Below are 17,986 nucleotides of genomic sequence, written 5' to 3'. Positions count from 1 at the left end.
CTGTTCCATCTGGACTTCAGTGAGTAAAGGTATCATGGCTTTAACATGCTTAGGTCATTCCTAAGTATCCATAAACTGGATGTCTAGCTTGTCATTTCTATAATTCCTTGGCTTCATGTGCAGGCGCTGTGTAGAAAGATAAAAACATGTCCAACTTTCTCCAGTGGTAGAAATTCCCTTTTTGCTTTTTTTCCCCAGTGATAAGGTGTCAAGACTATTTTACAATTATAAATATTCATTTTATAAAGGTTTTCTAGCAGCCTGTCATGACAAAGCAGCCTTGGCTTTCCCTGGTGTCTAAAGTATGGTGACAAAGTGCTGATTTCACTGGTCAACTTGTTCCTTCATTATATCACTGTCCATTTCACCAATTATAAAGTCCCCAGGAGTATTAACACTGACTGTTGCAAGCTCACTGGCAAATTCTCAGTTTTACTTTCCATTTTGAGGCATCTGTTCAAGACTAAATATATTTATACTATGCCTAAATGTTAATATACAATGAGACATTAGATATTAGATGCCTTTGTGTATTATAAGCTAGCATTTTGTAACATTTTTTTTCCCTAAAATCTCACTATAGATCTTCAGGACAGATACGTTGACAGTGGTTTGCTGTAGGAAGAGTCCTCTCTGACTCTCAAACTGACATCTCACTTCTTTATAGAATATGTCAGGCATCCATAAGGTCTTAAGACATGACTGTGTCAAACCAGTGCTAAACAACTGCTTGTCTGAAGGTGAAGATAACCTTGTCCCACTAGGATTAATTGTCTGGAAGTTAAAGAACATAGTATGGCAGGCAGTACCATCTCATGCCCATCACTGACACCATAATGCTTAAATGGCCGTCTGCGTCAGGTGGTCTTTTAGCCCTCTTACTTGTTTTAAGAGTTAAATGTATTTTCTTGCTTTTGGACACTGAACTGGACAAGGGACTTGAGAATGAAATTAGGGGTCATTCGTACTATGCACTGAGCTGCATTTTCCTCTGTCCACTTATTTTTATTATCATTTTGAGGTAGGGAGGCTTGAGTAAGTCTTGAAGGATGACCTTGAGTCATCAAGGTTCTAATCATCATCTTCATACATATGTTTTCTGACTTTAGAAGGATCATTCCTTTGCTTTATTTCCTCTGCTGCTGGTGTCTCTGACAAAGTACTTACCCTTTCTTAGTTCTTGAATAATTTTCTCCCTTTTCCCTTTACACCTGATCATTTTTTGTTTTTCTTTTTTGTTTTTTTTTTGTGATTTTATAACATAATCACAACATTTCTTCCTTCTTTTCCCTCCCTCTATATCCTCATGTGTACCCTTGTTCTCTGTCAGATCCATGGCCTCCTTTTTGTTAATTGTTTTATATATATATAAATATACACACATATACATATACATACATACATACATACATATATATATATACATATATATATATATATACTGTATGTGTGTGTGTGTGTGTGTGTGTGTGTTCCTGTATTACATATAGAGTTCCTGAAATGTTACTTGTATTTATGGCTTCTGGCTGACTGTTTGCTGTTGTGCAACCGATTAATGTGCTCTTCACTGGGGAAAACTATTTCTCATGCTCTCAGCATTTGCAGTTTATAAAGAAGAATATTTATAGTGCATAGAGAACAATTAATTTTAAAATTAGTGTTGGTTGTATACTCATGAGAAATTATGATTTGTGTAGGGTTGAGGTGCCCTGGGCTTTCCCTATCCAGTTTGACATATTCATAGGTGTTCTTATGTTAACAACTATAACTAGCTGTATTTAGAATGAAAGAAGATGTTTCATTATTCTTCTTCCTCATATAAATACTCAACTTCCCAGTCCCATTTAAAAATCTACCCTCTTTCTACTGTGTGTTCTTCGCACATTGGATGAAAATCACTTGGTCTGGGATATATCTAGCTTCTCTATTTTATATAACTAGTATGTGTATCTGGTTTTATGCCACATCTATAATGCTTTCATTTTTTAGATTAAAATATTTTATTTAAATTTTTCTCTTTTTATTGTATATTTTCTTTGTTTACATTTCAACTGTTATTCTCTTTCCCAGAAACATATTATCCCATTCCTCTTTCCCCTGATTCTATGACGGTGTTCCCCCTACTCACCCACTCCCTCCAGCCTCCCTGCCCTGGCATTCTCCTATACTGGGACATCAAGCCCTCACAGGACCAAGGGGCTCTCCTTCCATCAGTGCCCAATAAGGCCATCCTCTGCTACATATGTGGCAGGAGCCATGGGACTGCCCATGTGGACTCTTTGGTTGGAGGTTTAGTCCCTGGGAGCTCTGGGTGGTCTGTTTGGATGATATTGTTCATCTTATGGGTTGCAAACCCCTCCAGTTCCTTTAGTTTTCTCTAACACTCCATTGTGAAAACCACACTCAGTCCAGTGGTTGGATGCCAGCATCTGCCTATGTATTTGTCAGATTCTGGTAGAGTCTCTCTGGAGACAGTTAGACTACTTTCAGGAAGCACTTTTTGGCATCTGCAATAGTGTCTGGATTTGGTCTCTGTATATGGGATAGATCCCATATACATGTGAGGCAGTCTCGGGATGGCCTTTCCCTCAGTCTCTGTTCCACACTTTGTCTCTGTATTTCCTCCTTGAATATTTTGTTCTTCCTTACAAGAAGAACTGAAACATCCACACTTTGCTCTTCCTTCTTTTTGAGCTTCATGTGGTCTATGAATTGGATCATGGATATTCTGAGCTTTTGGGCTAATATCCACTTATCAATGAATATATATCATGTGTGTTCTTTTATGATTGAGTTTCTGTACTGGCTGGTTTGTGTCAACTTGACATAAGCTTGACACAGATAAAGGAGCCTCAGTTGAGGAAATGCCTCTATGAGATTCAGCTGTAAATCACAAAGAATATAAAATACCTTGGTGTGACCATAAACAAGCAAGTGAAAGATCTGCATGAGAAGAACTCCAAGTCTTTGAAGAAAAAAAAAATGAAAAAGACCTCAAAAACAAATCTTACATGCTCATGGATTGAAAGGATTAATATAGTAAAAATGGCCATCTTGCCAAAAGCAATCTACAGATTCAATGCAATCCCCATCAAAATTCCAACAGAATTCTTCATAAAGTTAGAAATTAAAAGTTGTAAATTCATTTGGAATAATAAAAATCCCAGGATAGCAAAAAACTATTTTCAACAACAAGAGAACTTCTGGGGGATTACCATTCCTGACCTCAAGTTGTATCATAGGGCCATCACGATAAAAACTGCATGGTACTGGTACAGAGACAGGAAGGTAGATCAATGGAATAGAATGGAAGACCCAAAAAATAAACCCACATACTTATGTTCACTTGATCTTTGACAAAGAAGCTAAAGCCATTCAGTGGAAAAAAAGACAGTATATTCAACAAATGGTGTTGGTTCAACTTGATGTCAGTATGTAGAAGAATGCAAATTGATTAATTTTATCTCCTTGTACAAAGATCAAGTCTAAGTGGATCAAGGACCTCCACATAAAACCAGATACACTGAAACTAGTAGAAAAGAAAGCAGGGAAGAGCTTCAAACACATGGTTACAGGAGAAATTTTCCTGAATAGAACACCAATGGCTTATGCTCTAAGATTAGAAATTGGCAAATGGGACCTCATAAAATTGCAGTTTTTGTAAGGCAAAGGACTCTGTCAATAGGACAATTTAAATACAATATAGAGATAAAATCCAATATATTCAGAGGTTAATATTCTTGTGGAGAGGTGAAGAGACTATGTAACTGGAAGTGGTCAGTAGTAGGCCCTCTGTTAGCTAGTACCTTCATCTTAATCTACTGAGTCTGCAGAGTTTAAAATGATTGTTCATTAAGTCACAAAATCTACATTGGTTTTATTACGAGCAAGGCAATGGACTTTTAATGGATATGATATTTAATTCATATTGCTCTTATTTACAGAAAATATAACTGAAGTTCAGGGTTATCTGATTACTTCCCTGAAAAAGAGATTTAAGATATGATAGTATTTCTTTTCTAATTTACTCTATTTCCTAAGTGATTTATATTATTTGTTCTCACGCAAACTCAAAATTTAATCCCACAAAGATTACATGCTGCATGCTCAAGGAGACGGTCTCTACATACTCATCTTTCTTCTTCCTCTTTGTTATCTTGTCCATCCTGTTTCTGGCTTGAGGCTCTACATAATTACTCAGAACTGACTTAACTGCTGCTGTTTTCAACACAGCAACATCTAAGATATGGTTACTATCTATCTATCTATCTCTCTCTCTATCTATCTATCTATCTATCTATCTATCTATCTATCTATCTATCTATCTATCAGTCTGTCTGTCTGTCTATCTATCTATCTATCTATCTATCTATCTATCTATCTATCTATCAATTATCTTCTATGTACCAGATGTTAATCAATCAATTAATCACCAAAACCATCTGTTGAGTATACACTTAAGTATATTTACAATAAGTGTGGTAGAAACCAGCAAATGTAGGGGATTTCTTTATTTATTGCCAATCAGGGAGAAAAAAGTATAATGTTAAAAGCTGACTCAATGAAGGAAGGAAGGTTGGGGATAATTGCTGAAATGGAAACCTATATAACTGAGAACCGAGTTTCCAGGAGATTAAGGCAAAAACTTACATTTTTCTGATATGTAGCAGAAGAAAAATATAAGTTCATTTACAAAAACAATTTTCTTAGTATTAACCAAAGTAAACCCATTATACCAATTATTTTTTATGTTGAGGGTTAATGCAACAACTTCCTGGCTGTCATCCCACATTACAATTGTCCTATTATATTGGTCTCTTGAGTGTTTTCTGCTTGGGCTATCACCTTCCTGAGGGCAGAGATGATATTTCAATGTCTCTGCAGTACATATACGAAGCAGGGAAGCTGAGTTGAATAATTAATAGACAGCCTTAACAGTAGTTTTTAAAAATTTTGTTTTAAGGGCAGAAGTTCAAGATCAAGTCCAACTTCAAGAAGCAATTTCTACGAAATCACAACTATAAATACAGGTGTTTTTACTGTGAACATATTTCATTCACTGAAACACTCCTGAGTGAATGAGAGGAAGGCTCCTAGCTAGAATGCATGTGTAAGATTGTTAAAAAGCAACAACAAAACTAATGAACATGAGATGAGAGAAGTACACACACATCACAGTTACATCTCCAACTTCAATAATTAGTATTCTATAGCCCCAGCAGAGTAGCATGCTGTTACTCTGTGTCCAGGAGGATTTTTGCTTTCTGCTTTTTGACTGGCACTCTCACATTCTTGTTCTTTCTTATGAAAATGTCTCATTTGCACACTTGCTTGCAGTGGGTAGGGTCTTGATACTGAGGGTACTCCTACTTTCCAATGATAGACCTTGGTTTTTTTTTTTTTTTTCTGTATTTTCTTATAAGGGAACAATGTGAAATTTACAGAGGGAAAACTGTTCTTAAGTAATTAATATATTTATTTTGTACTTATGATTGATTTCATGTCCTTGGCAACCAACTTACACCTCATGACCAAAGCCCAAGCTTATCAAACCTATAGATACGCAACTACTGAGAACTCATCTGCCATGTGAACCAGTGCTGATTTGTAGCAGACGAGCTTCTGAAATCATTTAAAACACTAAAGAAGAGCTGTCTGGCAATATCTGGTTTCTATCCTTACTCCCTCAAGCCATACCTTAAGATAGATTCAGTATGGCTTAAATTTGAGTCCTACCCACTGTCTATGATTTAATTTGAATAAATTATTTAATAAGGATTGGGTCCTCAGTCTATTGTAGAAGCTAAATAGTCTGTATTACAAATATGTTATTCAAAAGCTCTTTTCAATTTTAGATATCAAGTTAAAGGTATAGGCACTTTATTTTTTTGAGAATTTACAATGAGTTATAATAGCATAAGAACACCTTTTAAAAAGTTCCTATTTAGCTAAAACGTGTTTCTGTACAATTCCCATGAAAGCATTTTAATAGAAAACCATAGTTTTTCATATCTATAGAATAGGGTTTCTATTTGAGATATTATATCAAATATAAGGAAGTAAACGTTTCTTGGCTAAAGATTTATTATTTGGACACGGTTATACATTCCTATAATCTTAGCACTTGTTAGCCAATGGCAGGTGGATATATTTGAGTTTGAGACTAGGCTGTGCTACAAAGTGAATTATAGGCCACTAGGGGCCATATAGCAAGAAACTGACTTTATTTCTATTTAACACATTAATTTGTCAACTTATTTTCTGAGTTAACAATATCATGTTACATTTGACAGCTCATTGCCTTCAGTGCCCATGTTAATAAGAAAGACCATGTCTAGTCTCCTTATCCGTGTGGATGTGGAAGGACACTAGTTTGGTACAACCTTTGTTGACAAAAGCAATTCCCAGAGAGTAGTTTGAATTCTCTGTTATATAAGAAGACCATCTTTTCTCTATCCCAGCATCTTCTGAATGAGATGATCTTACATTACTTTTCTAGGGAAATAGCAAATAAACAACCACAATGACCACCATGCTCAGTGACTAAAAACCACTGACTTCCTTCCCTCAAGATCACATTTTTTAAATACATATTTTATTCTAGAGAGTACATGAGCAACCATGGCCCAGAAACACAGATTTCAATTACTCCCACTTTCATATTCCAATGTAAAACCAGTTTCCTAGTTGTAAATATTAAAAAACAGTAAGTTGGGGCAAGTTAAAAAAACACACCGGTGAGCACATCAGAGAGGCAGGAGCACTGAGATGAGGAGCCTTTTCTAGCATCCAAGGGGTTCTCTGAGGAGGTTCTTAGTGTCTGCACTGCTGGAATTTGGTGATCTGCTAAGTTAACAGATTTGAAATTTCTTATTTTGTAGTCACTAGGTTTTAATTCTGACACAGATGTGAGGAAGGAATAGCTTTTTATGGGGCTAAAGTTAGCCCAAGGTAAGGTGTTAGGATGTGTATCTACAACAAATTTTCCACATTACTGACATTCTGATCACTCAGACAGTTCTTGTCGACACAACTTCTCTCAATGGGGGCCACAGCAGAGGTTACACAACAGTAATTAAAAAGGAAAATGATCAAGTAAACATGAGATCCACATATCTTCATATATTTTAGTTCTTCAAACTTGATTGTCTTGTGTCCGAAAAGCAAAATCATACCACAGTGGACCTTAAACAAGGCTCAGCTAGATCTACTCAGCCTTGGGCTGTAGGTTCTCTTCAGTGTAGGCAAAAACAACCTACAAAATGAAATAAATTACATAAATCCATCCACATTGGAACGGAACACAAAATTAGCTGCAGTCACAAATAATCTGGCCTTGAACACACACAATCCCAAGAGTGTGAGGCCTTTCGCTAGACTGGGCAACCTAGCCATGCTCCTTTAAAGAGAAACTTTACCTTCCTCATTAGCCTTCTAGCCTCAATAGCCATCAATTGCTAACAGTCTCTCAGCGAGGGGACAAGACATTTTTAAAGACACAAATAAATGGAAAGGAAATCCATGTTCATAGATAGGAAAGCTTTCATCAAGACATTAATAAACTCCTAATTGTCTACACATTTAATCAACCCGAATCAGATTCCCTGATCTGTTTTTTTCCTCCCCAGCAGGAACCACATTGATTCTAAAATCCATAAAATATATGCAAGTAGCCAAAATCATCTTTGAAAATCATCTTAGACCAGCATCCTGATTTCAAAACTCACTGCAAAGCTGCCTATAGCCAGTTTGGTTCCAGGAAGAGGACAGTAACATTTATCAATGGGACAGAGTCCAGACTTAGATTCATAGCTACATTAGTTTTTAATTGGATGTTAACACAAGAAAAAAATTAGCTTTGTTTCTCCAATGAAGAGTGAAAGCTGAATACATATACTATAAAAAAAATCTAAAACTAATTTTGACCTTTACCACACATAATTTATAAAAATGAATCCAAGCAGGCTACCATTGGTAGTGCATGACTTTGATCCTTAGAAGGCAGAGACAGGAGGACCTCCAGGAGTGTCTGAACAGTGAGGGATACATAGTGAGACCCTGTCTCAAAAATGGGAGGTAGGGAGAAGTAGGGAAAGGAAGAGGAGGGGAAGAAGGAGGCAGCAGTGGAGGGAAAGAAAGATGAGGAGGTAGAGCAAGAAGGGAAAGAAGAGGAAAACAGGGAAGTAGGAAGAGAAAAAGGAAGGGGAGGAACATAATCTAAGTAATAAAACTAGACACTAGGGACAGAAATTTGTGATACTTCATGAATTTAAACTGAAAAAAATTATCTGAAATTTGATATTGGTGATGGTTGTATAAATCTGCAAATATGTTAAAAACCATTAATTTGTACATCATACAAAATGAATTTCCTAGCATATAAAGTATATCTCAGTATAGTTCAGTAAGTAATTATATCTCAGATTAGTTATATAAATTTTATGTTGAGCATAAGACAATTAAAACAAGAAACAAAGTAGATAAATAAGTCAACAATGTTCTGGAATGGTCTTTTGGGGGTTCTTCCATTGCTTGTGATATAACACTGTGAAAACATAACTCACTTTAATAATTTTCCGGTTTTACTGACAATAGTAGACTTGGAAAATGAGTTGTAGAGAGGTAATCTTCTTCCTGTTAAACTGAGAGTTGGAGTTACCAGCAGAAAAGGGGAACCCTGATTAATGACAATAAATAGACTTGCTAAAATTCTGAAATCTGTCAATATTCAAATTAAGAGTGAATAAATTATTTATTCATTAAATCAGAATTTTAATTAGAAATGTTGCTGCTAAGGCTTAAACTCCTTGTAATGGTCAACGAATTACAAATATTTATAACTACCTCCATCACTCACTGTTTTGGTTATTCTCAAACTGAAGGCAACATTAGACTCTTTACCTGGAAGTTGTTTCTTCAGCATTTGGATGAGCAAACACTTAGATACACAAGACAATTTTAAAGTAAAACTAATTAAGATGTATTTTTGTCACTTTACTACAAATGTTATTTTTACTGAATTGGCTAGATTCAAAGTAAGGTTGCAAGACTGTTTTCTTTCCCTTTTTTTCAAACATGTCTTTTTATTTTTAAAGATTTATTTTTATTTATATGAGTACACAGTAGCTGTCTTTAGTCAGACACACCAGAAGAAGGCATTGGATCCTATAACAAATGGTTGCAAGCCACCATGTGGTTGCTGGGAATTGAACCTGGGACCTCTGGAAGAGCAGTCAGTGCTCTTAACCACTGAGCCATTTCTCCAGCTGCAAGACTGTTTTCATTTTCAGTTACGATGATATCATTATGATTTCATTTTCTATGGTTTATTCTCCCTTATTTTACTTCTCCCAATTTCTGATTCCCAGTAACCAACATGTTACAATTCACATAAATCACATTAAATAAACTTCCTACCAATACTAATTTAACATTGTTTATTTGTGGACAAAATATGTTATTACTTTAAGGCCACAGTTAGCAGTCATATCACTAAAGGTAAAAGCTAAAATTTTTTTTAGCTCAATTCCATTTCCTTCTCAGTATAAGTATAAATCATGTTCTAAGTAACTTAAAAAGGTCTTCTATGATTAGACTGAGGCTGAGTGTCCTCATACAGACATGCCCCAAACTAGCCTTATACCAGCTGCTCAAGGCAGCTTAGGCAGCCTGGAGGCCAGGGAGCCCAGCATGGAACAATGGCAGGAAAATAGAGTTCCCTTCATTCCTTAATTCACATGCAAGTGAGGTGCCAATCAAGTGCTGACAAGCATGGAAAAACCAAAATCAAAAGTGGGTAAAGATGTGCTTTCAAAGGGAGCTGTTTTCACACATTTCTAAGTGATGTTTTTTAATGGTGCCTGTGAACAAACCACCAACCACACCGAATAGGAACTAAAAATGAGCAGACCCTAATATTCTATCTGTTGAGACAATTCAGTGAAGCTAATGAAATGTATGGACTCAAATACTTGATACACTTTATAAAAATATATGAGTGTTGGTTTCGGGTAAGGGAAGCCATCTGAATGTGTGTATTGAGCCCTGTAAGCACAGCAGCTAACTCAACCTCGGTAGGTAAGGGACACTGACAAGAACTGCCACTCAAATGACAGTGTTACTTAGGTTTGTAAACTGTTTCGCACCTGGAAAGATAAGAACAAAGCCCAGTGAAATGGCCAGTGGAAACGACGGAATCATTTCAACCAAGTGTCTGCGAGAGATTATAGACATGTCTAAGCATGAGCTGAAATGTGAAAACTAGAGAAAAATGAGCGAAAGAGCCTACATTTTAATAAGTAGGCTGCAGTCTATACATGTTTTTCCAAATGTATTTGGTAAGCAAATTGCAACAAGATTATTAATTCTATCACATATAAAATTAAAGAAGACAGAAATATAAGTTTTTGTATATGATGGCCTAGACAAGATATATAGACAGATACATTATTTTCAGAAATTCAATGACAATTTGTAAGCCTGTTTTTTCTCTTATATAACTACATGCTGAATTAAATCTGAATGTCTTATCAATACTTGTTTTCCTAGGATCACAGAAAGTTGTTTGAGTTTTCTCTGTCGTAAGAGCAGAGATGGGGAAAAGGATACTTTTGGTATCATGTTTCTTGTGGTTACAGCAAACTGTACATTGTTTTTATGAAGCTAGATGCGGTAAAGCTGCTTTGCAAGACATGCTACTATAAAATGAATACTATCTTAGAAAAGAAATCTTTACTGTTGCCTGTTCTTGAGGAGCAATTCAAGATAGAATATAATAATACATCATGTTCACTGTTTCTAAAACCAAAAATTAACAAAACATGGGCCTTTTATAATTTTGCTCTGCAAACTTGAAAGTAAACACTTAATTTTAAAGTCGAATTTTACACAAAATTCAACTCGGTAAATAGCAAGATACGTTACATAAGGTCTTCTGTGGTATTCAAACAATAAAGATTGTATAAAGCTGCATTAGTAATATTTACTTTTTAAACTGTGTGTACCATACAGCATTCTTTATACTTAGACTCAGAAAAGGAGACTGTCACCTTACATGACAATGGTAGAGAATGAGCTACACAGCTATGATGACATACGCTGAGACACACACAAAGGGCCTACAGTCTTTGAAGAGGTGTACATTTTGAATAACTTTTAAACATTTTAAACTAATAACAGCTAAACGGTGCATGATCTGTATATAACGCAACAAGAAGAAACTGCCATAATTTAAGATTTATACACTATATTAATCTTCACAATGTTCTCATATAGCTAGTATTAACAACTTGAACCCATCTGAGACAATTACATATGAAACATGTTAAAATATCCCGACAACATTTGTTAACATTTCAACACTAATACTTTTAGGAATATTAGGGATAACAGGAGGAATGTTGACTTTAGAAAAAACAAGCTTATAAGTATCGCAGAGCTCGCTTTTCTGTTCTTGGAAAAAGCATTTTGAAATAAAAACACAGTGAAGTTACATGTTGTCATGTTCGTCACAATGCAAACCTCAGCAGTGCAAGGCTTTGTTTGCTCAGACGTCCCTCTGTAGGATGGGACCACTCTGGGCAGCTGGCACTGTAGTCCTGCTGACAACTGCAATCATTTGTTGCACAAGTACCAAATACAGGAAGTTGAAGTGATAATCCTTAATATTTTAAGACCTAAGCAAGGTATATTACGTTAAATAGACTTCTCAGTTCTGCTCTGGCTGACAGATCTGCCAGTGGTTACATTATCTCCTCCTCCCATGCATGGCCTCCTGCAGAGACAGCAGACTACAGAAGCTGACCCTTACTGGGACCATCTTGTCTCTCAGACAAAGCTCCTTTTTAACTTCTTACTTACTAGTTACTTCCTGGGCTGGAGAAAAACTTTAGCTCAGCTTGTGATAATTTCACAGGCCCTGAGGACCCTGACCCTAATGGCCTCAAGGTCAGAAGTCAAGTCTTGTTCTGAAACATCTGTGTGCTTTATATTAAAGTGGGACAAAAGTGGAGAAATGCCCACCAGTGTGTGACAAGAAGGACAGGCAAAACAGGACTGTCACATTGGTCATCTGTCAATTTGGCATCTTAAGTTCATTTCAAAAAACAGCCTTAAATACACCCTAACCTCAAATTTCATTTACAAAGTTGAAATTAGTGTCTTTTACATTTTAGGTTACTCAATAAGTTTAAAAAGGTAATTTTAAATGTTAATTTTTAATGAGTTACAAATAAAAGCTATAGCTACAAATATATAATTATTTGTATCTGTAGATATTGAAACAGATTATTTTAAAATACTGTATTTTAATTCTATATCCATATCAAAAACAACAACACACTGATGTAAAAATGCTCCCTTAAGGTGTCTGTTATATGTGGCATAATATGTATCAAAAGTAAAATCTGTGAAGCTAAAAAATGCTTGTAAGCAATCTTTAAATACTGAAGTCAAATTAAGAAAGAGATGACAATACATTTTTTATCTTAGCTCAGCAGAAGCACAAGCCATAGGGCAATGTCAATCCAGTATCACCCTCAGGTGTCAGGGCCAGCGCTATTCTCACATTTAAATCATGTGAGACTGAGTCACAGCACAACCAAAATGGACACAGAAATAAACTGATGAAATCTCATGCGATGCAAAGCCTAAAAGTTAAAACTAGACAACAAATGCTGTGGCTGATTAATGCTCATGTCAGTCTGCTTGGCTTTAACATTCTCAGATACACTATCAACAAGATAATCTTCTGTTGTAGCAAACGAATGGTCCTGTGACATGGGTGAGGAGCACATGACACAACACTTCATTAGTCAATTTATAGCACTAACCATTAAAAAGAACAACAGTGGCAAAAACTGGGCCACTGTAACACTTTGTACAATTCAGATTAAATCTGTAACACTTTGTACAATTCAGATTAAATCTGTAACACTTTGTACAATTCAGATTAAATCTGAGCCACATGGCAACTGCTCCTATCACCTCATTTTAATTCTTAAAACTCAGAATACTAACAAATGCAAAATTTTTGGGACCAAGAAAAGACTGCTAGTTCAAAGTAAATTAATGGAACCTTTCTAAAAGTTTTAATGCTAATCACATAAACTTATAAGTATCAAATACTAAGCAATATACATTAAAGTCAGCTGAAAACTACAGAAATGGTAAGAAATATTGAAAGAGACAGTGTGTTTTGGCTTCTTCACAGATAACAATATATTTTATCAAACAATATTAATTGTGTACAAATAAAACAGAAATGTATGTCTGAAATGCATAGAAGCTAACATGGTAATGTTAAAATTTAAGAATAATATGTAAAGAAGAAACAGGCAAACCCCACTTCTGGTTAACTATATAAAGCTCTGTTACAGTCAAAAAGATTAGTAAACTCTTTTCAAAAATCATAAGCAAATTCTAGACTTATTTTATTTACATTTTAAACTTTAAATTGCAAACAACTGTCCAATATATTGACCAAATTCTCTCGCTGCCTCCTCCAGATTCTGCTCACTTACTAGACATTTAACTTCATGTTCTCTTTCTCTCTCTCAAAAAAAATAAAAAAGAAAAGCAAAACGGAAATGAAAATAAAAACAAGGAATCAAAAATCTATTGAGACTTAAATACCAAGGCAAATGAAATGAAACCCTCCCCACCCCAGTGCACACAAAAGGAGTCCATTTTTGTGTTAGACAACAGTTGGTCAGAGGCCTGCCTGGGGTATGGTTGATATGTCCAGTGTTGCTCTATTAGATAAAGCTAAATCTCCCTCTCCCAGCAGGCCTCAGTTGCAAATTGCTTCTTGGTTAGGATTGGGACTTGTGTCTGCATCTCTCTCTCAGTGCTGGAACTTGGTTTGGTTTAAACCTGTGCAGATGTTGTTCGTGCTGGCACAGCCTGTGTGTGTGCATATGCCCATCAGTCCTGTTGTGCTTAGAAGACGCGCTCTTCTTGGAGTCACCCCCCCCCATCTGCCAACTCTGGCTCTGACAATGTTTGAAATACCTTCAAATAATAATATTGAGGGAAAGAAAAGAAGAGAGGGCATGGTGGGTGTAGTGGTGCACGCATGCACACACGCACGCACGTATGCCTTTAATCCCAGCACTGCTGAGGTATAGGCAGGCAGGCAGATCTCTGTGAGTTCAATGCTACCCTGCTCTACATAGCAAGTTCCAAGCCAACCAGGGCTGGCTAGTGAAACTCTCTCAAAACAAAACAAAAACAGCCTCTGGCCTCAGAATCAAAACCAAACCTGTAAGGAAGCTGAGACTGGGAATTAAAATCAGAATTACAGACGGAAGAGATGGTTCAGCATTTCTTCTTAAGAGCATTTACTATTCCTGCAGAGGACACTGGCTCAGCCTCCAGAACCCATATCACATGGCTCAGAACTGCCAGAAACTCCAGTTCCAGGGGAACCCTTAGCCCTCTGATGGCCACACAGGCACTGACAGGCACATGATTACACACATTAATAAAGAGACATGCCTACACACATTTTTAAAAAAGCGAATCATTAAAAAAATGTTAAATATACACTTACCAGTTCAACAAAAGCAAGTCCTCCATAGCTATGAGCAACAAAGAACACATTCTCAGCAGCAGCGTGGGCTATGAAATGGTCCCACACATAGACCACATGCTCCTCAGGAGAACCATTTTCCTATAAAGAGAACAAGCATACTGCATACTGTATCCAGTGATTCTCAGAGTAACCAGCTAAACTATATCCTTACAAACATGGCGTAAGAAAAAGATGGTTAGAGAACACTCACAGAAATAATGGAACAAAAGAACGCTATTGAATATTTAAATTAGAGAATAAATTAGTATTAAAACTATTAGTAATTTACTGCTAAGTTTAACTACAAATGTAATCTTTGGAAACAACTTATTAAAATATGTGCACTTGAAGGGAAACAATGCAGGAATACCTGAGATATTAAGACTTACATTAACATATTCAAATTACACAACAAAGCATTATGATGGATTTTGATAAAACAAAATAATACTAAAATATTTAAGACACATTCTTCTATGTATATGCAAGTATTTATATTATATATATATTTAGTTATTTGCTTTATGAAATCTTAGGTAGTAAACTGAAGAAAAATTGAAAATAATAATGGGTATTTTTCTACTGAAGTTATTTAAAGGAATACATGTTTTCCAACAGTATGTACTATAGACATTTTATTTCTAGAACTGAGAGAAATCTATATAAGGACTTTAACTCTAGGGCTTGAAACCCTACTAAACATATGCTAAACCTTCTAGAATAACTTAAAACTTTCCTGTTTATTTCATTAGCTGATACATATAAGGGTCACAGAAACATTAAGATAATATGAAAAGAATGATCAAATAGTAAACTGCTGAACACCAATCACCATAAAATTGTGTTTGTGTACATACTTCTTACAAGCAAGCTTACCAAAAACATCATGGATATTACACAAGAGCATGTATTCACAATTTTTGTCTAGATGTAATCACACAGAAAACTTCCTCTCTGAGCAGTCGGTATGGGAGTTGTAGCATCCTCTGAGACTAGGCTACACAACTCTACACTGTGACTGGCTGTGGTGTTCTGAAATAGCCTCTATGAAAGTCATACCAATGTGATTGCTTAATCAAGAGCTGAACACAGACAACAACAATAAAGATGCTGAAGTGGATGGGAAAACACACAAAGCCTCAAGCCTACACACCAAACTATAACAACAAAGGAGACCTAGAAAAGAAGAAATAATCTTCCCTGGGGAAGACCACACCAAGTGCTTGTCCAATAGCAAACTTCAGTCTTGAAAACATACATTCACTTCCGGTGTGAACTTGTACCCTGAGCAGACCTTGGGCACTGGCTCCATACCCATTCCCACAACACCCAGAGAGATTGTAACTCCCAGGCGCTCTAACACACCCAGGATCATAGGTGAGGAGGCCACAAAAACTGCCCCAACACTCAAAATAACTGGGATCCTCAGAATCCAGGGACTCAGGAACCCCCACCTGCCCAGTGGCATGGGTTTCTTCCAGTTTGAACCTGCACCCAGAGTAGTCCTGGGGTGCTGGCTCAGCACCCATTCCTAAACCACCCAGAGGGAGTCCGACTCTCAGGTGCTCTGAAACACCCAGGATCACAGGAGAGCAGGAGCACAGAGGAAGCTCCTAGGAGATCAGACACACACCAGAGCACTGGAGCTCTGACACACTCAAGATCACAGTTAAGGCCACAACATCCTTCCCAACACCCAGCATAACTGGGATCCCAACAGGGAAACACAAATCCCGGCCCAGCCAGAGGCACAGGTTCCTTCCAGCTTGCACCTATGCCCAGAGCAAACCCAAGATATGGCCCCACACCCATTCCTACAATACCAAGAGAAACCTTGACTCCTAGGAATTCTGATACAACAGGATCTCAGAAGCTTCGTCACATCAGGATTTCAGTATCACAGAGACAGCTTGACTCCCAAGAGCTCTGAAATACCCAGTATCTCAGGATCACAGAAACAGCTGGACTCTAGAGTTCTGACACAAACAGGATCACAGGAGGCATCTAGTCAGAAATAGAAAGAGCAGGTAGCACTAGAGATAACCAGATGGTGAGAGGCAAGCACAAGAACATAAGCAACAGAAACTAAGGCTACTTGGCAGTAAAATAACCCAGTTCTCTCTCTACAGCAAGTCCTGGAGATCCCATCACACCAGAAAAGCAAGATTTCAAATCACATCTCATGATGATGAGAGAGGACATTAAATAACTCCCTAAAAGAAATACAGGAAAACACAGGTGAACAGGCAGAAGCCCTTAAAGAGGAAACATAAAAATCCCTTAAAGAATTATAGGAAAACACAACCAAACAGTGAAGGAATTGAACAAAACCACCCAGGACCTAAATGTGAAATGGAAACAATAACAAAGTCACAGAGAGAGACAACCCTGGAGATAGAAAATCTAGGATAGATGAGGAGTCATAGGTGCATCACCAACAGAACACAGAGACAGAGGAGAGACTCTAAGGGACAAAAGATACAAAGAAAAGCACTGACACAATTACAGAGGAAGAATTAAACACCTCACTCTTAGCAATGGACAACAGAAACTAAATAAAAACATTTCATTCTAAACCAAAAGAATATACCTTCTTAGCATCCCATGGTACCTTCTCCACAATGGACCATATAATGGATCACAAAACAGGCCTCAACAGATACAAGAATATTAAAATAGTACCATGCATCCTATCAGATCAGCACAGAACAGATCAGCATGGACTAAGACTGGCTTTTTTTAAAAAAAATTGGATATTCTCTGTATATACATTTCAAATGTTATCCCCCCTTTCTCCCACTCCTGTTCCCCCTCCCCCTCCACTTGTTCCCATGAAGGTGCTCCCTCTCCTAACCACCCTCTTTCACCTCAGTGCCTTGGCATTCCCCTACACTGGGAAAATGCACCTTCACTGGATCAAAGGCCTTTCCTCCCATTGATGCCAGACACTGCTGTCCTCTGCTACATCTGCAACTATTGCCATGGGTCTCTCCATGTGTGCTCAGTGGTTGGTGTTTTAGTCCCTGGGAATTTTGGAGGATTTGGTTGGTTGATAATAATGTTCTTCCCATGGGGGCAAACCCTTTCAGCTCTTTTGGCCCTTTCTCTAGCTCCTTCATTTGGGTCCCCATGTTCAGTCCGATGGTTAGCTACAAGTATCCTCAACTGTATCTGTACAACTCTGGCAGAGCCTCTGATAAGGTATCCATATCTGGCTCCTGACAGTAAGCACTTCTTGGCATCAGCAATGGTGCTTGGTTTTGGTGGCTGTATATGGGGTAGATCCCCAGGTGAGGCAGCCTCTGAATGATCTTTTCTTCAATCCCTGCTTCTCTATTTGTCCCTGTTATTACCTCCAGTGAGTGCTTTATTCTCCCTTCTAAGAAAGATTGAGGCATTCATATTCTGGCCTTC

At 37.1% G+C, this 17,986-nt stretch overlaps 1 protein-coding gene across 2 annotated transcripts in view; it reads right to left on the bottom strand.

Annotated features, from left to right (window-relative positions):
* ARB2A (ARB2 cotranscriptional regulator A) overlaps positions 1 to 17,986 on the bottom strand; it is a 335,574-nt gene that overhangs the window by 146,146 nt on the left and 171,442 nt on the right. For both annotated transcript variants that reach the window (XM_080924716.1, XM_080924717.1), the window contains exon 7: positions 14,552 to 14,671. In XM_080924716.1, the coding sequence (XP_080780842.1) occupies positions 14,552 to 14,671 (120 nt within the window). The remainder of the gene's footprint in view (positions 1 to 14,551; positions 14,672 to 17,986) is intronic.

Source organism: Micromys minutus (assembly GCF_963924665.1).
Source record: "Micromys minutus genome assembly, chromosome: 11".
Lineage (NCBI taxonomy): Eukaryota > Metazoa > Chordata > Mammalia > Rodentia > Muridae > Micromys > Micromys minutus.
The sequence above is the reverse complement of the archived record's forward strand: the minus strand, read 5'-3'. Positions and strand labels throughout refer to the sequence as shown.